The sequence below is a fragment of the Miniopterus natalensis genome, chromosome 9, assembly GCF_054644295.1.
Source record: "Miniopterus natalensis isolate mMinNat1 chromosome 9, mMinNat1.hap1, whole genome shotgun sequence".
Lineage (NCBI taxonomy): Eukaryota > Metazoa > Chordata > Mammalia > Chiroptera > Miniopteridae > Miniopterus > Miniopterus natalensis.
This window is the reverse complement of record NC_142089.1, coordinates 35,128,307-35,151,295: the sequence shown is the minus strand read 5'-3', so window position 1 is coordinate 35,151,295 and position 22,989 is coordinate 35,128,307. Positions and strand designations below refer to the sequence as shown.

The 22,989-nt window shown below is 46.4% G+C and overlaps 1 protein-coding gene across 1 annotated transcript; it reads left to right on the top strand.

The window, feature by feature from the left end:
- Positions 1-8,573: 8,573 nt before the first annotated feature.
- On the top strand, positions 8,574-10,327 carry TACSTD2 (tumor associated calcium signal transducer 2). Its single transcript, XM_016212897.2, has one exon. It carries the CDS (start codon positions 8,634-8,636, stop codon positions 9,588-9,590), a length of 957 nt encoding a protein of 318 aa, XP_016068383.1. The 5' UTR covers positions 8,574-8,633; the 3' UTR covers positions 9,591-10,327.
- The last annotated feature ends 12,662 nt before the right edge of the window (positions 10,328-22,989 follow it).

Sequence of the window (22,989 nt, the reverse complement as noted above, 5' to 3'; positions counted from 1 at the left end):
ATTCTAAATTGGAGGTGAGAGTGTCCACTACTGGCTGTCTCCACTGGACACTGGACAAGGTTTAGTGTTTGTGCACAGTTGCATTTATTTGAGGAGAGAATCCATCTCTTTCCTCAGAAATGGATTCCATGACTCAAAACATTAAAACTACTGGACTACTTTTATTGGAAAGTCATCACCTCCATCCAGCTTTAACATTCTCTGATGTTAATCGATTTTGGTTCTCATTTTTTCCCTCAAATGTTCTCTCTTTGGGTGGAATATTTTCAATCCAAATGTTATTTCAGTTGCCTTTTTTATGCAAATATTATCCACTGGATTGTGTTGTCCCCTCCCTGGTACCACTGTGTACCCCTCCCTAAGTTTTACAGACTCATCATTGAGAAAATGAGAAACGAGAGCCAAGATTAAGAGCAAGAGAGGTTTTTCTACTGATGTACTCTGGAACTCTAGGTGGATAATCTGTTAGTGGGAAGAACAGGAACTCTGGTTTAGGACTCTTTATTGTAATTAGTTATATTTTTTCTGTGTTATTTATTCAACAAATACATACTGAGCCCCCACTAGGTGGTCGTTGCTGCGTGGACAGTAAGCTCCTCAGGGTCGGGGTTAGGTGCTATCAGCCTCTCCGGCCCTCCGCCTAGTGTAGGGCTGGCACATGGCTGGCACTTAGGAAGGTTTGAAGGGAACTGATGATGCCTGGCTGGCTGAGCAGACGGTGAATGGATGTACCAGAAATCAGCAGTGCGGGAGGGAAAGGAGGTGCAGGGTGCTGAGCAGGTTCATTCTGTTGGGTCCTAGTGGCCTTCTGATTGGCAGCGTCCCACATTCTTGGAGAAGCTTTTGGGGACAGCCTGATTGGTCCTTCAGTCACGGCTGGAGAGGTTACAGCTGAACTTCAGCTGACAGAGCCAGGACTTCACGCAGGAACCCAAAGAAATGAGTCCAACTTCTCGCATCCCACTTAGGCCAGAGGAACAATGGGGCCCTTTGTCCTGGACTCCAACGTTCCAGAATCAGAGCACAATGAAGTCTCTTCTCTCCCGCCCTCTCATTGTCCGTCAACTTCCGAACTTTTCCTCGCCTTTCCTTCCTTCCCCAAAGTCTGATGACTCACAACTGCTGAGGAGGAGTGGCATCCAAGCCCTGCAGCGCACTGGGCCCCTGGGCCCACTGGACACCTCAAGACGAACAGCTGCAGGGGCGGGGACGAGCAGTACCCGAGCCACAGCGAAGGACAGGCCCAGGGCACTCACGCCCCTGGGAAGAGCAGCACCAGAGCTAAGAAGAGCACCTGCCTCAGGCAAGACTGAAGTTTCCCTCCAGCTCTCCAGCTTCAGACAAGCTACTCACCTGCACTGGGCGGACAGTGTTGGTCATGCCTTGTCTGCTTCCCTAAAAGGGGGACTTTAACCAGGACGTCAGGGAGCAGAACTATAAGCTGTTGGATAGAACCGAAGCCCGTCATTACCTGGATTCAGTTGAGAGACTATTTTGATGCTCGGATCCAGCAGATGAAGAAAAGGAGGGTGGGAAACAGTTTGAACTTGTACACTAGTGAACTTGTACAAAAGTGCGGTGGGTTAGAACAGTGGGGTTCAGGGGACTCATGGTCTGTGGCAGCATGGTGGGCCAGAAAGAGCGTAATCTCAGGAGCAGACCAGAAAGAACATGAATCCTCGCCCTTGCATTTCCTGTCTGTGCATTCCTGGGCAGGGGCCCTTTGGCCTGAGCTTCCTTATATGTAAAGGGAGAGTAACAGAACCTGCCTCACTTAGATGCCGCAAGCATAAAGTAACACAAATTGAGCCGCTGGCCCATGATGGGCTCGCAATAAGTTGTAGATATTGTACATATGACCCAGAGACCATCTGTTCCTGGAAAAGAGGAAATCAGTGGCAGGTAAGGGACAAGTTTGGGTTACACTCACCTTCCTGGCAAAGGATCAGGGAGGCGAGGGAGCAGAAACAAGCCCTCCTGTCACAGCTTCCAGGGGATCCTCTGCTGGCATCTCCCGAGACCGCCTGGTTACATAACGTCATCTGTTGAACTGGGCCACTGGTGGAAACAGTGCCACAGCCCAGGGTGAGGTTGGCGTGGAAGGGCGGGTGCGGGCATAGGGATGCTGTGTGACCCTGAGAGGGCAAGGGAAGGGGCAGGAAGGAGAGGGGAGCAGAAATGCCGGGCAAGAGAGCTGGTTTCAAACTAAGGCTGAGGGACCACTGAGCGGAAGCTGCAAATCACTTAAACTCTGTGTCACTCCAAGAATGGACATTTGGACCAGTCTGTGAAAATTACGGAGACGCAGAATTTTCCTAAATGTTATCTTGAACTTTTTCATAAAGCTGCTTGGGACCAGAATGGCTGTCACATGGGGAAGGGCCGATGTTTCATCATTCCAGGCCTCGCATAGCCCCTGTTCAGGACTGCAGAAGGGATTCCTGTCTTTGCGTGGGAGAGTGGAATGAATGGTCTCTAAGATCTTTTTCCATAATTCTAAGGAGCATCCCTTCAGCCAGGTCTGCCCAGGCAGGCAGGCTAGTTGGCAGGGGGCAGCTGAGACCTCTCACCACTGGCCTCACCTCCAGAACAGCTGGAAGAGCTTAGAAACAGCAAATACCTCCACACCCCTCTATGGGGTGTCACATATCACCGGCCAGCTCTGGGAAAGGAAGCGCCATGACTCATAAACGTGGGGTTCGAGAACCGTGGCTGCCTCCGGAATGTTGTGACAAGATTTCCACAGTCTCTCCTCATGTGTTGCCAAATCTCTCCCAGAAACTGATGGGCCCAAGAGCCGGTGAGATTAACTACAAAGTAACTACAAAGTTATTGGGTGTTTTATTGGCCTTTGGAAAAAAATCCACCTACCTACCCCTAGAGGAAGAGACCAGAGTGAGAGGGAAGCCATTTACCATTTGCAGCTACTGAAGGAAATGATAAGGTCATGAACAGGAGATCCTGAAATAAAACCATGACACACATTTTAGGGGGGAAATGGCTATCACTTTTCAATCTTGATGAACTATTAAAACCAAGCAGGACCACAGAGTCACAGCCAACCTCTCCTGAAAAGCTGAGTCGGGCCCCACCCAAATGAGTAAGCACAAACAGAGAAACTCCTGTCTTTCCTAAAAAGTAAAAAGATCAGAGATTCCATTCCTTAGGCAGCCTGGACTCAAGCCACATCCAGTTTACCATCTCAACGTCTTCGACATACTCTGGCTTACTTAAGACTCTTCAACTGTCATGGGAAATAGTAAATGTTTGTGTTGTTAGACCTGGGTTCAAATCCCCCCTCTACTGATTCCTAGCTGTGTGACCTGAAGCCTCAGCTTCCTCATCAGGTGAAGAGGAATTGTTCCGCAGAGCTACTAGGAGGATTACAGGGACTTATTTATTAAGTGCTTGACACAAGGTTGGTGATCAGTCAATGGCAGTTCAAATTAATAACAGAAACTATAGAAATGGAAAAACAGACAAGTAGCAGCAGAAACAGAAACTTTACCCCAAATACTCCCTCCAAAACTTAACTGAAAGGACTGACTTGCTTTAAATTTTTTTATCATAAATATTTTAATAATAGCAAATAAGAAAATACAGAGAGTGTACCCAACCCCTAGCTCTTTTGAGTGCTAATATTTTACAATATTTGAGTCACATTTTTAAAGAAATAAAACATAGGCCATAGAGCTGTGTACCCCTTATCTATTCCGTTCTCCTGACCCCTGCTCCCCAGCCGGGGCTGACTTCCCATTCTTTTCATGGCCCGTTTCTCGGGGCCTGCTGCCTCCATCCTGAGCTCACCATCACCACAGCCCACTTCTCTGCTTTTCCTGCATGCCAGCTGAAGGATCACCTGCTTCCTCTCAGGCCGCCACCTCTCTGTAAGGCGGGAGGGAAACCCTGGCTGCCCACTATCTCGGTGGCACTGCCCACTGTCCCAGTGACTGCTCCCTACAGAGACTGAAGCCGACTGTGGTCAGGCCAGACAAAAGAGCGAGGGCTCTTTCCAGGTAGCTTCACACACATTCCACCCCTGAATCCCCACAATGCCTCTGAGAGAGAACCATTGTCCCTGTTCTACAAGAAAGGAAACCAAGCAAAGGACCTGCCCATGGCCTGGTGGCACAGAATGCAAACCGTTTCCCAGCTGCAGGAAGACAGGCAGCAGGGACCACTTCCACTTCCGTGCAGGGGAACTGGTGGCTAGCGGCATAAGCCCTACGGTTTTCAGGTGTGGGCTCACTCTTGTGGTGCCCTGCACAATCAGCTATTGTTTGCTCTTCATGAAACCAAAACTTTATAAAAAATATTTGTACAATTCAGGGAAAGAAAGAAAAATAAAGAAAACCTGAGGGATATGAGATGAGGCTCTAAACTCCTCACCCTTCCAATTCTCTTCCATTTTTGTTAATTTCGATGTCCATCTGCAGTCAGGAGGCCTGATTCTAGGCCTGGCCTCACCACTTATAAGCATGTGACCATGAGCAAGTCCTTCCCTTCTCCTCCCAAGGCCTCTGTTTCCACATCTGTAAAATAGAAATAATAATATCTTCCCTGCCTACTCCCTGGAGGTGTTGTGGGGATTTCAGCAGATAATGGGAGTAGAAATGTTAAGGCACTATCTGCATCTAGATAGTCTCCATATTCCTGAGTCTTTGGGGGTCCAGACAATGAGGGCTCTCAGGCAGCTCCCCTCCCTAATGCCCAGATTCTTGGACCTGACCTTCAGCAATCCCCACGGCCACCAGCTTTATGCAGAAACCTTCAATAATCTAAAAGCATCCTCACATTCCTGAGACAGCTGATAACAATAGCTAAAATTAATCCTACTTAGTATATGCCAAACACTGTGTCTAGTATTTTCTTTATCTTGATTCATTAAAATAATTATGGATGGTAAGTATTTTTTTAATTAAACACAGTTTTATTTTTGTTTTTGCAAATCACACCCTTAAATATAAAACTGATGTGTTGGTATTGATCTTATAACAAAGAAAATCAGATAATCAACACCAGTCCAGAAAACAGCACAAGAATAGATGAAGTATAAAGTTCAATGGGGAAAAAGCATGCTTTTAATAACGAGATGGGAAGCCATCCTTTTTACAGATGTTGGGGAAATGTAGGCATTATTGCCCCTATTTTATAATTAAGCAAACTAAAGCTCAGAAAGATGAAGTAACTTGTTCAAACTCACAGTCAGTGAATGAATGATGTAAAGCCAGATCTTGAGGCAAAGTCTCGCTAGATCCAAAGTCCATTTTCTTCCAACTACACTACGCTGCTTGCCTCCAGAATCCCCTCCTGCTCTTAGCCTCATCAGACCACATCCCTCCTCCCTACAGTCACAAGGCTGATAAAAGTCCTGGATTGTGCATAAAAGCAAAAATAACACTCAGGGTATCATTACCCAGTCTCCCTTGAAATTAGGTGTTTGGAGGGTAGTTAGGGAGGGGATAGAAACTTGTGGGTGGGGCAAGAGATAAGAATCAGCCAAGGAGAGAAGTATCGAAAGGGTCAACAAGAACACTCTTAGGGCCTGGCTGGGCATGGCTCAGTGGTTGAGCATGGACCTAGGATCTAGGAGATCACGGTTCGATTCCCGGTCAGGACACATGCCTGGGTTGCGGGCTTGATCCCCAAGTGGTGGAGTCCAGAAGACAGCCAATCAATAACTCTCTCATCATTGATGTTTCTCTTTCTCTCTCCCCCTCTCTCTCTCCCTCTCCCTTCCTCTCTGTGAAATCAATAAAGATATATTAAAGGAGAAAAATAAGAACACTCCTAGAAAAGTATATTGATATTGCAACATTCTGGGGACAACTCAATGGTAATTAACCCAATAAACATTACTGAAGTGCCTAATATATGCTGGTGCTAGGGCTACAGTGCTCAGATGTGGTTCCTGCCCTTGATAGACACTTGACAACTCCAAGTTTATGGAATGCTTTCATCAATTATTTAAAAATTAAAATTAAATAAAAAGATATAAAGCTAACGGTGATATTTTGCACACCTAAGCAGGAACAGACGAAAGGAGAGGGAGAGCCTATTGGGGAAAGCCTGGTAGAATCACAGAATTTAAGAAAGTGGTGGGGTGGGGTGGTCATTTTTTGGTTCACTCCATCTTCCATTGAGGATACTGAGGACAGAAACGTTTTATTCGCTTCCTCCCAACACTGAACATGAATGGAAAAAGGCAGAGGTCTGGAGAGCTCAGAGCACTAGCCCAAGTAAGGCCCAGCCATGTGGGGCTGTCCCAGCTAAGGAGTCAGAGACAACATTGTGCGCATTCCCCAGTCCTGAGAACCCATCTGCTTCCTCTTGTCAGCCTGGGATCCACTGGAATATCAAGCAGGCAGCTCTACCAGTTACAGTGGATTTCAACTACCTAGTCAGCAGCTGGAAAAGTGAGAAAATAGCCTACATATTTTAAAAATAAAAATGTGACCTAGCTAACGTTTTACCAAGTCGTACAATTTACAAAGCTTTGGTATCTACTATCTCATCTATTCAGATTTGATTCTCTGAACGACCTATGACATAGATAGATGCTATTATTTCAATTTTAGATGAAAAAACAGAAGTCCAGATAAGTTAGTGTTGCCATTCTAGTATGTTACAGGAGTTAGGAAAGTACAGAGAAGGAGGCCTCCCCTGAGTGCAATAGGTAGGACATTCAGGGAAGGCATTCTGGTGGTGACCCAAGGGCCGAGGCAAACAACACAATTATGTACTACATAGAGAAAGAAGGGGAAATTCCAGGTAGGTGACTTCACAAACCTTAACACGAGGAAGGCTAGAGAGGCCGGCAGGAGAAAGATGGAGTTGATGATTATGATGGTGACCATGACAGCAGCTAACACTTATCTACGCTTACTAAACACAGATACTGTTAGAACAGAAACTGTTCTAAGCAGGTATCTACGTTCATTTTCGCACCTACCTTGTTTGATAGATACTTTTATTACCTTCATTTTACAGATGAGGCAACTAAGGCACAGAGAAGTTAAGTAGCTTGCCCAAGGTCACACAAGATTTTGTGTGCTAACTTGAATAGTATGAAGCTCATCTTAGGAGCCAAGAGCACCTTCCACTCTGTGCCTGAAGGGTTCTCAGCAGAGGAGATGGGGACAGATTTGAGATTTAGAAAGCCTTCTCTGGGGGTAGGAAAGGGGAAAAGAAACTGGAACACCTGACTAGGCCAACATATGGAGTGGAGTATTCTCACAACACCTGATGCTTGCTGGTAAGAAATCTGCCCCCCCCCCCCCCACACACACACACTGCTTTCTCTACCTGAAAACAGAGAATAATACATTTCTACCTACCCCCTCAGGAACTGCTTGAAAATTAATGGGGTAGAGGCCTGGCTGGCTTTCATGTGTTAACACCCTTGTGCTACTGCTGGTATTCTTTAAATTCTGAACATATAAACTGTGTTTTCACAGAGGAGCTGGAGATAATTATAGCTTGTTAATTATTGTTAATTGTACCAAAGCTTTGAAACACTGGACTTTCTCAGCCCCTCCATGCCATTAAAGTAGCCACACAGTGGCAGACAAGGAATTTCCCACAGGCTTCATTCTTTCATTATTTGCAGTGGATCACATATTTACATGAGACAGAAAAAGAAAAGCAGTGACTTGCTCTTTTAGAACCAAATTGTACAAAGAATTCCTTATAGTCCTGCTGGCTCTTTTGAAGAATTTGTTCCTTTTTGTCTCCCTATACTGAGTACATGCATAAATATTGTGTTTGTCTGTGTAGGAGGGGGGGAAAGTGGTTAACAGAACTTCTCATTGTATGAGGACATCAGGACACTTGGGTTTTCCTCGTGATCCGGTGAGGAACAGAACTGCTCCCTAACCTGTCTTCAGATCTGCACCACTCTGTCTCCATAAACATGTAAGGTCTCCTAACAGCCAGGCAGAGAACCAAAGACCCCTCCCAGGAATGAGAAAGTTGATGGCTGGGCCACTGTAAGTCTCCAAGCCTTAACTGCAACACCGATGAAATGGGTCTGATAGGTGGTCCATACCTGTCCGGACTGCGGGGAGAATGAACTGTTTGTGAACTATATAAATGTGTGCTATTATGAGAACAGGGGAATGAAGTGAGGGAGTGAACAAACTTACAGCAGGGAAGGAGTTGGGAGAGGGAGAGAGAAAAGCTGTGTGTGTTGGGGGGGGGGATACAAGCGGGACAGTCCTGCGATCCTTTTCAATGAACTGTCTGGGCATCCAGCCCCGCTGAGCGGCCGGGCGCCCTGGGAGCTGCGCCGGCCGCGCCAGGGGCGGGCCCTCCCCGGGTGGGGCGGGCGGGTCAGAGGCGGTCCCCGGCGGCCCGCAGGTGAGTATCGGTTTTCCTCCGTCGGGCTTTCGGTCCCGAGGAGGCGGGGGCAGGGCGCGCTGTGCCTTCTGTGGGACGAAGACGGGGGAGAGGGGGGAGGAGGGGGGCAAGTGCAGGATGCGTCACCCAAATACCAGAGGGTGAGTTGGCGGCGGAACCAGCTGGGCAGGTCCGGGCGGAGTATAAGGGCGGGAGGGAGCGGCGGGCGGCAGACGCCTGGAGACTGCGCCAGACCTCGGAGCCCCAGCGCCCCGTCCGCCCGCGTCCCGTCCACCATGGCTCCGGGCCCGGGCCTCGCGCTGCTGCTGCTGCTGCTGCTCCCGGCGGCGGTGACCGGCCAGGCTGCCTCCCAGGACAACTGTACGTGCTCCACCAATAAGATGACCATCTGTAGCCGGGACACCCCAGGCGGCCGCTGCCGGTGCGTTGCGCTCGGCTCCGGCGTCGAGGTCGACTGCTCCACGCTGACGGCCAAGTGCCTGCTGCTCAAGGCGCGCGTGAAAGCCACCAAGAGCGGCCGCATGCTGGTGCGCCCCAGCGAGCACGCGCTCGTGGACAACGACGGCCTGTACGACCCCGACTGCGACCCCGAGGGCCGCTTCAAGGCGCGCCAGTGCAACCAGACGTCGGTGTGCTGGTGCGTGAACTCGGTGGGCGTGCGCCGCACCGACAAGGGCGACCTGAGCCTGCGCTGCGACGAGCTGGTGCGCACCCACCACATCCTCATAGACCTGCGCCACCGCCCGGCCGCGCGCGCCTTCAACCACTCGGACCTGGACGCCGAGCTGCGGCGGCTGTTCCGCGAGCGCTACCGGCTGCCCCCGCGCTTCCTGGCGGCCGTGCACTACGAGCGGCCCACCATCCAGATCGAGCTGCGGCAGAACGCGTCGCAGAAGGCCCCCGGCGACGTGGACATCGCCGACGCCGCCTACTACTTCGAGAGGGACGTCAAGGGCGAGTCGCTGTTCCCGGGGCGCGGCGGCCTCGACGTGAGCGTGCGCGGGGAGCCGCTGCTGGTGGAGCGCGCGCTCGTCTACTACCTGGACGAGAAGCCGCCCCAGTTCTCCATGAAGCGCCTCACCGGCGGCCTCATCGCCGTCATCGTGGTGGTCGTGGTGGCCCTGGTCGCAGGCCTGGTCGTCCTGGTGATCAGCAACCGCCGGAGATCGGGGAAGTACAGGAAGGTGGAGATCAAGGAACTGGGGGAGCTGAGAAAGGCGCCGAGCTTGTAGGTACGGGGGGGCGCGGGGAGGGCGGGGCGCGGACCCTAGCGGGTCTCCCAGTCACGGCTCTTGAATCCTGGCCCAAAGGAGACCTGTCTCTCCCCGGATCCCTGCCTCTCCGCACCCCCACCCAGCTGGGTGGATCCTGGTCTGGGAGTCACCTCTCTTTGTGACTTCTGACTTGGAGGAAGCATTTCTAAAATCCCTTCCCGTTCGGTCCCAACACCTCTAAGAGTCAAGGGAAGCCTGGCATAGGGTTAGGAATGAGAATCGAGGGTCTGTGTGACACCGCAGCATCTTTACGAGGGAGGCCGTCGAGGTGGAAGGCTTCAGTGGCGTCTGGGTGGGAGACGGCGCTTTTCCCGTCTCCGGCTGAAGCTGTTAAACCGCTTGGCTCCACTCGGCTCCTGGCCTTCCCGACGAGGAGTTGGCTCGCTGGGCCGCACTTACTATCATTTGCACGACCAGCCACGTAGGCTGGGCACCGGGAAAGGGGTCCAGGCGTCGGTCTCAGATGCCTGAGCGCATTTTTAGATGTCTGTCTTTGGGAGCGGACTCTGCCCGGGAACTCAGCGGCTGGCCCCTCAGCTCGCCCTTGTTACAGCTGATGTTAGTCATGTTTCTTTTGTAAAATGTTTGTACATATGTTGTCTTTGATAATGCTGCTGATTTTTTTTAAAAAAAACACGAATTTAATAAAATATGGGAAAGGCACATATGATGGAGTTGGTGAAAACTTGCTCCGGATTCATATCAGTTTGGTCTCCTTGTCTAATTTTCCACGACTCAGATTTCTTATTTTAAATTCTAACACTTTTTTGGGGGGGGGGCAGGGGCGGGCACTTTATATTTCCACTCTGGTAAACAGCAGAGATACACTAACAGGCTGGTACGATTACTGGTTTTTCTAAATAAGATTATTTGGAAGCCTCCCTCAAACTGCGGGAGGGTGGGTCCGAGGGAGGAGACTCGGCTTAGATGCTACTGCTGGGAAAGGGGACCAGCCTTAGCCGATTTCTAATCAAGGATTCTTACAGGGAGAAGGAAACCTGTTTGTTTTTCAGGAGCTGTATCTCTTTTGAATCCTTGCCCTATTTGGAAGTAGGTGGTACTATTCCCATTTAGCCCTTGGCAGTTTACTTAATCCCAAACTACTGTGGCTCTGAGAGAGGTTAAGTGACCTTCCTATGCCCTTATAGCCAGTCTGTAGAGAGCCCTTTGCTGTGGCTCTGGGTGTGCGCTGTTTTCCTAAGACTTTACTAGTAATGTGCTATAAAAATGTTTACTTCCTAGTACCTGCAAAAACTAGCAACTTGTCTCCTTTACACTTATCTCCGTGTTTCCAGTCATTCACTTTCATTTATGTGATGCTGAGTGTTCTGGAAGGTCTCTGTGGGGCAGTCCACAGGCAAACAGGTTCCTGCAATTCCTTCCAAAATTACTGCAACAATGGGCGTATAACAAGGAGGGAATGATTGGTATAACCAAAAGCAAATAGCTAGATCCAGGACTTAAAGTGTCTTGCCCTGGAATCAGTCTTCTCCTCCCACCCCTGCTGTGTCTGGGGTCTATGCCTACCCTACTCAGACTGAAAGAAACACCAGTTAAGAATTGGGGGGAGGTGGCTCTCAGCCACAGCCTGCACAGGGTGGGGCTGTGGGTCGGGTGGGATGGTGGAGTGGGTACTTTACTGCCAGAGATCTCCTCTAAGTCTGTAACTCCTGCTTCTAGGCTCCAAACGTTCTCTCAGGCTCACATGGGGCTTAGCAAGGGGAGAGGGTGGAGGTGGGCTGGCTTCCCCACAGTGGGAGGGATGGCTGAAGTGCCCGAGGTTAGAGTGGGAACTGTAACAGTAACAGTGACACTGAGGCTCCACTCTGGCTCTCTTGGTGCTTTCTGTTTCTCTGAGTCACCATAGTTAAGCGACCTTGGCAATCACCTCTAACCTAACCCCTCATTTTACAAAGGAAGGGGCAAGTGACTTCTCAAGATTCGTGTTTCTGTGGCACAGCTGGAACTAAAAGTCTCTTGCTTGCTAGTCTAATATTCCTTTCACTATATTAGGCTGCCATTGTTTCAAGAGTCACTTCAAAATAGTATCTCTGGACTGCCTAGAAAATAAACAGATTGAGGTTGGAGTGGGAAGCCAAACAAAGGAAAAAGCCCTGAAAAAAACTCATTCCTTCATCAGAATGTTGCTTCTGGATAATGTCTATATTTCTGCATTAATTTGGGACTATAAGTCCTTGCACTTGATTGCATTTAATAGTTCGCAAAGCACTTTCCCAGGTGTCATCTTTAAGACTTTGGCTTACTGGAAATAACCCAAGTGTTGACAAACTTGAGTTTGAATTCTGCTCCACTGGACCAGTAAGTCACTTAACTCTCCTCAGTTTCCTCCTCTGTTGAGTGAAACTACAAATCTCTCTCACTACTGCAAAGAGTAAATGAAGTCATTGATAAGAGTGCCTAGAGCACTTAAAGTTCAGTATATCTTACATTTTCTTCTCCTATAAATTCTGTTCATTTCATATGTCATAAAACTGAGGTCCATAGAGGTTGAGCAATTTATGATCACACATCCTCCATGTGCAAAGCCAGGGTTTAGAAACGTTCTTTCTGGTTTCCTAGCCCAGTTGCTGGCCCATGCACCAAGCAGGCTGAGACACCTTTCTTACTCCCTTCTTCCAAGGAAGAGCCCCTTATACTTCTCTTTGGGAACTCAGCTTGTTTTGGCTGGGGACAGGACTATCCAGAACTAGCTATCTCCCTGGGCTTAGCCTCCACGCCCAGGATTTCCCCTAAAAACTTGCATTCACTGCTCTGTGCTCAAGGCTGGGGCTGCCCTCAGAAGCAATGTGAAGAGCAGGTATGACTGGCCAGCAGGTTGTAGCTTGTCTTCTGAGCCCTGAGGCTCATCTGATTTCCTTGTTTTGGTCACTGGGGCTTTCTCCACTCTGATTATTCCCTTAACTGGGGCAATTTTTAAAACCATATCATTTCTTTCTGCTTACATATTTCTGGTTTCACTAGTTTCCAAACAATCACAGAATGTCAGAGCTGGAATGAGAATCTTTTTTTAAATGTTTTTATTGATTTCAGAGAGAGGAAGGGAGAGGGAGAGAAACATCAGTGATGAGTCATTGGTTGGCTGCCTCCTGCATGCCCCCTGCTGGGCATGAGAGGCCCGAAACCCAGGGCATATGCCTTGGCCAGGAATCGAACCATGATCTCCTGGGTCATAAGTCAACGCTCAACCACTGAGCCACACTGGCCGGCAAGAGAGTCATTTTAATCCATGACTTTACCCTACAGACGAAGAAACTGAGACCCAGAGAGGAGAATGGATTTACCCAAGTCAGGCAGATAGAGGCAGAGTGACCCTGGAGCTCCTGTATCCTGACTTATGTCTTGTCTAATGTTTGTTACACTTGTCTCCCTAATTAGTCTCTTGTTTATTTTAATTTTTTTCCTTCATCCTTTCTGTTCTTAAATTGTGATGGTTGTTCTTTAGTTTTTTAATATCACTTAAATGGGAAACATACTTTGGTTAAATGTAAATGTGTGGGTTTTGAAGTTACCTGGCCTTTTAGACTCCTATTTTTTTATTTGTAAAATAGGTAGAGGGTTAGCTAATATGCTTGATTTTTAAAGATTAGATATAAGATATAATAGGATTGAGTATATATTTCTTATGTGATATTTGTGTTAGAATGACAGGAAGGCCCCCAAGAATCTGGGGGAAAAAATAACTACTAATGGTTGGATTCTTCAATGCAATGTGAATAGTACTTCCCCTCCACTTTCTTTTTTTTCTTTTTCTTTTTTATGTATTCCCCTCCACTTTCTTAAGGAGACACCTCTTTCCCTAGATTTCTGTTAGAGGGATTAGAACAATTTTGGATGCCACCATTTACAAAGGCGGAGCCACGGCCCACCTGGCCAATGCCAAGTGGACATTCACCTTTAACTGTGATGTGAGAAAGAAAGAAGTATCTTTGTTTTCAAATTGCATTATTATTGCATCTCTGTAATATTCTTTTCTTTTAGCGTACGCTCTTACCCTAACTAGTATGAGTGCCTATGTTATCATTCCTGTAGCAGATGAAAAAATTAAGGGACCTGAAGTTAAATTACTTGCCTATGGTCATGCATCTAATAAGTAAGTAACACATCTGGGATTAGAACCCAAGCAAATTGGCCCTCAAGTCCATGTTCTTAACCAATGTGCTATACTACCTCTTAGAATTTGTAAATCTGCAGGCCAGAGTATATCAGTTTTTACTAGGTTGTTATAGTAATACATATTTATTATCTTACAGTCCTCTTGGTCAGAAGTCCCACACAAGTGTCATTGGGCTAACATCAAGGGCATTGTTGTGTTTACCACACAGAGAATGGCTGGCCCCACAATCCATGTACTTAACCAACTGACTATCCTACCTCTCTAGAATTGTATGTCAGCATGCATTTTTGTATTTAGTTACAAAAGAGCTCTTTCTCCCACGGCCCTCTCCTCTATCCCTTTTGAACAAAGCCTTCCCAAGGAGGAAAACAGGCTCTTGGGAGAATTGTCCCTCTATCCCACACAGGGTTGAACAGGGTGTCTGGTAGTTAATAAGCTCTCGGGAAAGTATGTAGAATTGAACCGATACCAATGGCTGCCATCTATTAAGCCAGGGATTTTCAACTGGTGTGCTGCAAGAATTTTTAAAACATGCAATACCTGACTATTTAGTCAGGGGCACTGACCTCTTTCCCCTTAGATTGTCAATTTAAAAATGACACCAGCCAACACAACAATAGCCACGCAGCGTGAAGGAATCCAAATTATACTTTTTTCTTTTTGGCAGATCTGTAAAAAAATATATCTTTTGGTGTGCCGCAGGATTTTAATGATTAGCTTATGTGTGCCATGAGATGAGAAAGGTTGAAACTCGCTGTATTAAGCACATGGGATGTGCCAAACACTACGAGCTTTATCTTGACTACCTCATTCATTTTGCAACAATCCCATGAGCGTGAAGAAGCATGCTCTGCTATTCCTGTTTTACTGGTGGGGAAACCAAGGCGTAAATAAATGTCTTGCCAGAAATCACACAGCTGCTCAGGAGAACAGCAAGAATTCAAACCCAGGACTGCCCTCCTCAGAGCCTGAGGTTTTACAGCTCCACTCCTGACTCAGCAGGGCAAAGAGCCGGGCTCTGTGCCAAATAGTGATGCTGCCAGTGGGGAGGCGCATTCTCAGGGACCCAGATGGAATCCCTCAAAGGACCATTTGGGAAGTTAATGGATTTCTTTTACAACCAATAGTGAATCCTGGTGGACATCTTCCAGTTGTAATTTTCCTCCTGGAACCATTCTTCGTCATTGCTCAATCCCATCAGAGATCTCATTATTGCCTTTTATGATAAATCTAGGAAGGGGTTGTTGGGAGGGTGGGGGGTGAGTAGGAAATTACACTGAAAACGGGAGAGCTGTGTCTGCTGGCACCTCAGCAAGCCATATATCCTCAATTTTAGTGGAAATTCTTGGGTCCATGCTGCAGAAGGAGGCCAAACCAAGATGGGTAAGAAGGGAAACAGAAAAGATCCAAAGTGACAGCCTGAACACATTAACCAGTGGGGTAACAGCAGACAGCTCAGCTTACCAACCCATCACACCTGGTCTCTTTGGAAGAACAGGGATAGGATTCACTTGACTAGGTCATTTTACCCGTTCAAAGCCTGTGTCCCCACACTGGATATAGCTCAGTCTAATTAGTAGTCCTGCTACTCTCAGTTCCCTTGGGAGCTGGTACTGTTGGAGGAAATGTTTTGGCCACCCAGATTTATTGATGGGAAACATTATTATATGCTATTGAAACACAATGTGATACAGAAAGTATCAACAAGGTCAGCAGGTGAAGTTGCTGTCGTGGTTCTTTTTCGCTGTGTGAAATGCTAGTTCATCTCTCTGATCCTCACACTGAAGTCATAAAATGGATCTGATAATATCAACTCACTCTAGTTCATAGCCCTCCTGTCTTCTGATCTCACCTCAATGGGACTGATATAAGCTTGACCAAGTGGCCAGCTGGGCCAGTGCTAAATATAGCTGGAGTACAGATGTCCTGAGTGACTGTGGGTGGTCACCCTGAACCAGTCACAAGTTGGACAACCTGTGTCCTTAAGGATGCTGAGGGTTGATCATTCAGTTGATCTTGTCAAATATTTTTTGTCTTATTTTATGGCAGATATTGTACTAGTTTGGGGAATACGTGGTGGATTAAATAGACATGGTTTCTCTGGGGTCCACTAATCTTTTTTAAATTTTCTTGCTTACCTGGTATCCCAACAACCTTCTTAATGAGGAAAACACCCCCTTATGTGAGTTTTGGTGAGAGGCTAACTGGTCCTGCTCCTGGCTGTGGAATATGGGCATGTGACCTGTTCAGCCAACTGAACTGCTCTGCCTGGGACATTGATCTAGAGGATATGGAGTCATACACCAGGCCACTTGATAAATCAGCCACAGCAGCAGCAGCTTGGCCAACAGTACAACTGCTAATTGTCCAGTGGTGGCAGCCCCAGTCGGGGCATTCCCATTAGACTGTCCCCTAACTGGAGTTCGGCCATGTTCCTACTGCCCAGACAACCTTAATTCCTGCCCATTTTCTGAATCTGGTTCTCCCACCCTCCCATTGATTCTGTGAACTTACCCAAATCCTCCAATAAATTCATTTTGTGCTTAAGTTTAGCCAGAATCCGTTTCCATTGCTTACAACCAACCATCTGACTGGTAGAGTCCCTGTTTTTGAGGAACTGAAAGGCCAGAGGCAGGGACAGTCATTAAGTACATAATCACATAAGCAAGGGCACAATTAAAAAATGAGGTAAGTATTCTAGAGAAAAAGCATATCTGGGAGTTCTGACCTAGTCTTAGGGGAAGTCACATCCTTAAGGAATTGATGCTTGATCTGAGATTCCAGGTATCAGTAGATATTATTTATGCATAAAGAGAAGCATTTTAGTAAGAGAACATGTGCAAAGGTCCTGAAGCAGAGGGCGTGTGGCTTACCTGAGGACCTGAGAGGAGACCAGCGTGACTGGAATGTGGACAGCAAGGAGAAGAGTGGTGCTGCATGAGGCTGGAGAACGGGCTGAGCACAGACTATGGAAGGCCTTTCCGGCTTATTAAATATTTAGATTTTTGTGCAAATTAGCAAAGGGTACTCCCTTTGTGCAGCCAAGCAGAAAAAGGCATCTTATGTAGTTGAAAATCCTGCAGTGCAGGGTTTGGCAAATGGGCTGGTGGGTACCTGTATGTGAAAATAGGGGCCCCTTTGTCCACCCTAGTCAAGAGTATGGGGAAATCACTGAAAAAGAATCCCCCCCCCCTTTTTTTTTAAACATAATGACATAATCAGATTGTGTTTTAAAAGGATCACTCTGGATGGAGTATGGAGAACAGACTGAAAGGGAACAATAGTAGAGGCAAGGGAACAGTAGAGCCCGGAGAAGAAACATCTCTGGTGTGAGACAGGTGCTTCGGACTGAGCAGGTGTAGAGGACAGTGATGATGATGGAGAGAAGCGGCTGAATTGGAGGGATACTTAGGGTATAAAATCAATAGGATATGGGTATGGATTCTATAGGGGTGGGGAGGAAGAGGGAGATGTCGAGAATAGTTCCCAGGCTTCCGTCGTTCATGGCTGGTTGGTGGTACCATTCCTGTGACAGATCGTAGGAATGAGAGCAGTTTGGTGGGAGCTGTTTGGTGAGTATGGTTTTGGACATGCTGAGTGGAGTCGGATATAGAGAGATGCCTGGTGGCTCCTGGACTGGAGATGGGATTTGGGAGGCACTGATATGTAGGTAGCACTTAAAAGCCAGAGGCAGGAATGCAATTGCCTAGGAAAAGGTCACAGATTGAAAGGGGAAGAAACTGGCACTCCAGCCCTTCACGGCCAGAAAGAGAAGGGCCTGGCAATGGAAATCAAGGAGGGTCAAAGCCAGGGATGGAGATGAAAAGACAAGATTGGCACCAGGAGATAAGGCCAAGTGAGAGTCAGGGCAGCAGCCAGATCTGGGAGGAGAGCAAAGTCCCCAGCCAAGAGAGATCTGAGTGTCTGCCATTGATTTTTACTGTCCTCCCACTGCTGGCTGTTTGGGGTCAACCATCTGGCGCAAAGGAGAGGATTGGAGTCGACAGTTCACACCTGTGAATGTGCTTTGGGAACATGGAGGTGACCAAGACTGTATAGGTGCGAATTCTGACAAAGCCGCTTGTCAGCGTAAACACGGTATTTGATGTCAAGCACTTAGGTTAGTGCCTGGCCCACAGTGGGCACTCACAAATCTTAGCTATTGTTCATAGTTACGGTAAACTTGAGAGTACACAGTGTCCAGCACAAGCTCCATGAAGAAAGAGCTGTTTTTTAAATTCACCTCTTCATTCCCAAAGTCCAACACTAATTAATGCTGATTGAATGGTTGGGTAGCTGAAAGGGGTGGAGGTGTCCCCCGGAAGGGCCAGGGCTGGCCTGGGAGTTCAAACAGGGCCAGGTATAGCCCTTTCACATCTGATTTAACTGTTCAAGCAGGTAGATTTTTGTATGTTTTTACCCCTCTCTCAGCACTCAAAATAATATTCAGAAGCAAAAGGAAGAAAAAGAAAGCTATTTAAAACTCCACGAAAGATTCTTAAGGAAAAGCAATATGGAACACATTTAAATACTTTATGAGTGGAACTAATAAAAACACAATAAGCAAGGAAAACACAGTGCAATAGCATATGCAGTTATAGCTTTGTTATATAAAGAACTGGGACAAATTGATTAGAAAAACAATTATCTATGCAAGGCCTCAGCTAGGTACCTTTGTGCAACTTAGAAAGGGTGCCCCCTCTGGGCAGATAATTTAGAAAAATACACCCCATTTAGTTGGACCCAGTCTTACAGTACATGCTTGGCAAATACACAGGTAGGTAAGTACCTTTGTAAGAAGAAAAATGTCCCTCCTCAGTCGAGGGTGCACAGGTTAATGATTGGAGTCAGGCTTGCTTTGCGCCACTGCACCCCCTGGGCCTCGGTACATCACATACACCCAATGAACTATGAGACAGCCCTGACTTCAGTAGAAAGTGGACAAAGGTCACGAACAGACAATTCCAGAAGAGGAACTAAAACTTGTAATAAACATCTTTTAAGAACGTATCTGACAGCACCAGCACTCAAGTCAGTTCAAAGCAAAAATGCGTGAGCCCTGGCCAGTGTTGCTCAGTGGTTAGAGTGTCAGACTGTGTACTGAAGGGTCTCGGGTTCAATTCGTGGTCGAGGGCACATACCTGGGTTGCAGGTTGGATCCCCAGCCCTGGCGAGGGCTCTTTCACATCGATCTGTCTCTTTCACATCGATGTTTCTCTCTCTCGCTCTCTCTCTCTCTCCCCCTCCCTCCGTTCCACTCTCTCTAAAAAGCAATGGAAAAAATATCCTCCGGTGATGATTAAAAAACAAACAAACAGAAAAAACAAAACAAAATGGGTTAAAATGTTTCCTCTGTGAAATGAATAAAGTGTACTGTGCAGTGCTGGTGAGGGTATAACCTTTCTGGAAAAGAATCTCCTCCAAGAACCCTGGAGCGTCTATTTTCTTTGACTCCCTAATTCCACGTCAAGGAATTTATGTTAAGGAAATGAGCAGTGATGCAAACAAAGATTCAGATATAAGACATGTTCCCTACAGCAATTTTATAACAGCAAAAGCTGAAAATAATCCAAATATCCAACAACGGGGATGGTTATACAGATCCACAACTACTTGAGACTCAATGCGTTTAAGAATTCAGAATTTTCATGTTGTAGGAGGATAATTTGGTACATTTGTTTTTCAGCCTCCTCAGTAGGGTCTGTGGCAGCATCATCAACGCACCCAGTTTTCTGCCTATGAAAGTTATTGTCAGATTGTTACAGAAAGAGCTCATCCCCCAGGTGCTAGCAGAGCCAAACACTAGATGTTGAGAATTGCAGTGAAGTGTTTTTATCATGAATGGTGCCATCCAGGAGAAGGGGAAGCTAACGCTCAAAAGCCATCCAAACTTCCTGATGACAGGTAGGTTTCAGATCATATGGGGCAAAATCGCAAGACACCTTGGGTTAGGGGTTTGGGGAGCGGATTGATCCAAGGTGAGGTAAGGATAATACATTATTTCTTAAAGTCCTGGGGACAGCTCTGAAGTCTGTTCCTGGGTCCCTCTATCAGGTCTCATGGGAAAGTAGTCTGGGGATGGTTCCACCTTAGGAGCTCAGGAGCTGAAACATAACTTAGGTCAAGATGTTATCTTTAGTCTGCCAGAGGTCCTGACCTTGAGGCCATTAATCAAGTCCAGCCACTGTCTTTTGATGCCTTGGGGGTTGCTGGTTATCCTGGGGAAAGATTAGGTCTCTGAGGGGTATATATATATATATAGAGAGAGAGAGAGAGAGAGAGACATACAGATGATTTCTAGCGCTAGGATTTAAAATTAAATTTAATCACAGTCATAAGGACCCTTGATTTCAACACTAGTTGGTATGAATAGACCATAAATAGCCCTAGGCCACATTAGGGCAGCTTTGCCATCAAGTTGAGTTGTCACCAAATTTTCAAAACAGCTTTTGGTTCCAGGAAATTTTGGATTTGTGCATAAGAGATTTTGGATTTGTATCAACTAGAGTATAATACTTAAGGACTTTTTAGCATGAGATAATGCTCAGAATATACTGCTAAGTGAGGTGAGGGGAAGTAACAAAATTATATAATGACACTCCCCATTTCAAAAGAAAAAAGGGAACACATTTGTTATTTTAAATATAAACTTTGCTGTTTTAAATTCAAACTCACTGTAACTACTTTGGTTTTCCTCTCTTTTCCTTGTTTCTCTTTTTAAATCTTCAGGTGGAATGAAATAATTTTCATCAGTGTAGAAACCAATCATTACTGCACTCAGTTCTTTTGCAGAACCTGCTAGGGCTGGAGAAAGGGAGCCCCTTCAGGTCCACCTCCTGTTTGATGAACATCAGATAAGGCCTTGGATATGCAAAGTGAGGCCCCTGGGTGAGGGGCTAAGGAACCTAAATTACTTTTGAAGTTGGGTGGAAGCTGGGAGGTTGGAGAAAGGAAGGGTCACTCAGAAGTGGGTGGGAAACTGTATTAGTTCCCTGGGGCTGTCATAACACATGTAGGGGCTTAAAATAACAGAAAATCATTTCTAACAGCTCTGGAGACTGAAGTCCAAACTCAAGGTGTCAGCAGGGCCATGTTCCCTGTGAAAGCTCTAGGGAAGAACCCTTCTTATCATCTTCTAGCTTCTGGCATTTCCGGGCATTCCTCGGCCTGTGGCAACATAACCCCATCCCGTCTCCCCCACATGGCTGTCTTCCCTTTGTGCGTGTCTATGTCCAAATTTCCTCTTATAAGGACACCAGTCATTGCATTAGGACCCACTCTTAGCTTTATTACATTTGCAAAGCCACTGTTTCCAATAAGCTCACATTTATAGTTTCCAAGTGGACATGAGTTTGGGGGAGGGGGTTACTATTCAACCTGTAAAGACCCCTAGTGTGTGACTTTGCTAAGAAAAGGGAATTTTAATATTGAATTTATTTTAAAGGCTACGTCTGCTGCACTGCTGAATGAATAAATGATGAATATGGAACTGTGATGCCGCTTTACCTCCACATTTTCAGTATAGATCGGCCATGCAAGTGTGCTGTATGGGTTGTATTGTTTGGTGCAAATCAAGGAAAAGGCATTTTTGTGTCTCTGTGGGATAAAAAAGGCAACACCCATGAGAAGGCAACACCCATTGGAGGGACCCTGGGAAGGTATGGCCAGGCAATGCTGGGGTGTTCCTAGGGGACGAAAGCCAGGATCTGAGCTGACATCAGATTACAGATACAGAAATAAAAGACAAAGCTTCACCAGTGGGGATACTGGGGTTTTCTATAGTCTCCAATATGCTTTTAAGTATTTCCCACATTTTCCAAAATGACTATAATTTGCTTTAACCACAGGAGAAAAACAAGTTAGTTAAAAAAAAGATAGTTCAAGGTGATGTATTATTTATACATTAAGATATTCAGAAAATGCTGGAAGAACTAGCAAACTGGTTCTCCCTTTCTTTAGTCTAATTATACCACTAAACACTATTAAAGCAGTAATCTTCATCTTCCATGACTATAATTATCCTCTTCAACTTATTTCCTTGAATCAGCCTGGGGAGTTAAAAAATTATTATAATTTCATTAAGAAATTCCTAGGTTAAAGCAATTATCAGCTTTTACACTAAAAATTAATCAGGACATATTACCATTGTCAAGTAGCCACACAAAAACACTTAAAGTTGGTCATAATTTATTTTACCATACTTTTCAAAAACATAATGTGTTTATTGATTTTTTTAGAGAGAAAGAGGAAGGAAGAGAGAGAGGGAGAGAGAGAAATATTGATGTGAGAGAGAAACACCAATAGGGTGCTTCCCATATGCACCCCTATTGGGGATCAAACCTGCACCCTGGGTATGTGCCTTGACTGGGAATTGAACCCGCGACCTTTCCAGTGCATGAGACAACGCTCAACTGAGCAACACCAGCTAGGGCCTATTTTACTATACTTTTGAAACAAGATACAAAGCTGTGAAAGAATAGACAGCCACCTGCTGTGTCCCATCCCCATGGTAGAAAAGAGAATATAGAATTGAGCAGAACTTTCTTCTACCCTCAATGATCTCGCATTTTAGCTGCTGGTGGTGGTGGAGCGGTGGTGGTGGGGTAGGAAAATGAATTGAACAGGCAATTGCAATAACGTGGGATAGCAGCGCTACGAGAACATCCAGCACAGGGAACCGGTGCGATCTGGGGTTAAGTGGGGAGCAGTGTAGGGAAGATCTGCTTGAGAGGGTTATGTTTGAACTGAGACCTGAGGATAAACAAGAATTTGTCAGGTATAAGAAGAAGAGGAAGGGGAAATGGGCCAAGGAAGAAAGCAGATGTGCAATATTTCAGTGGGTTGGTAAGGACTATTTCAATTGCAAAGGTTAGCAACCCAACACAAATGAGTTTCAGCAGGAGAAATTTAGCAGAAGAAATCTGTTGACTCATGCAACTGGGAAATGAAAGGGAGGTGTTAGCTTCAGGCATGGCCGCAGCCCAGGATTTGAAATAATGCCTGGCTTCTGTTTCTCTCTTCATCTCTCTATTCTGCTCTTGGCTTCATTTTCTAGGCCAACTTTCTCCTCATCAGGAGCAAGATGACCACCAGCAGCTCCTGTCTCTTGTTCTCCTAATTTAAGAGCCACACAGATTTTTATCCTGTTCATATTTCCAAATATGATATTGGTTTGATTGGTCTGTTGGGTCCACAGTCGATTAGTGTTCCCCCAAATTCATA

Coding starts and splice junctions, on each gene's coding strand:
- TACSTD2 (XM_016212897.2), top strand. CDS start 8,634: ATGGCTCCGGGCCCGGGCCTCGCGCTGCTGCTGCTGCTGCTGCTCCCG.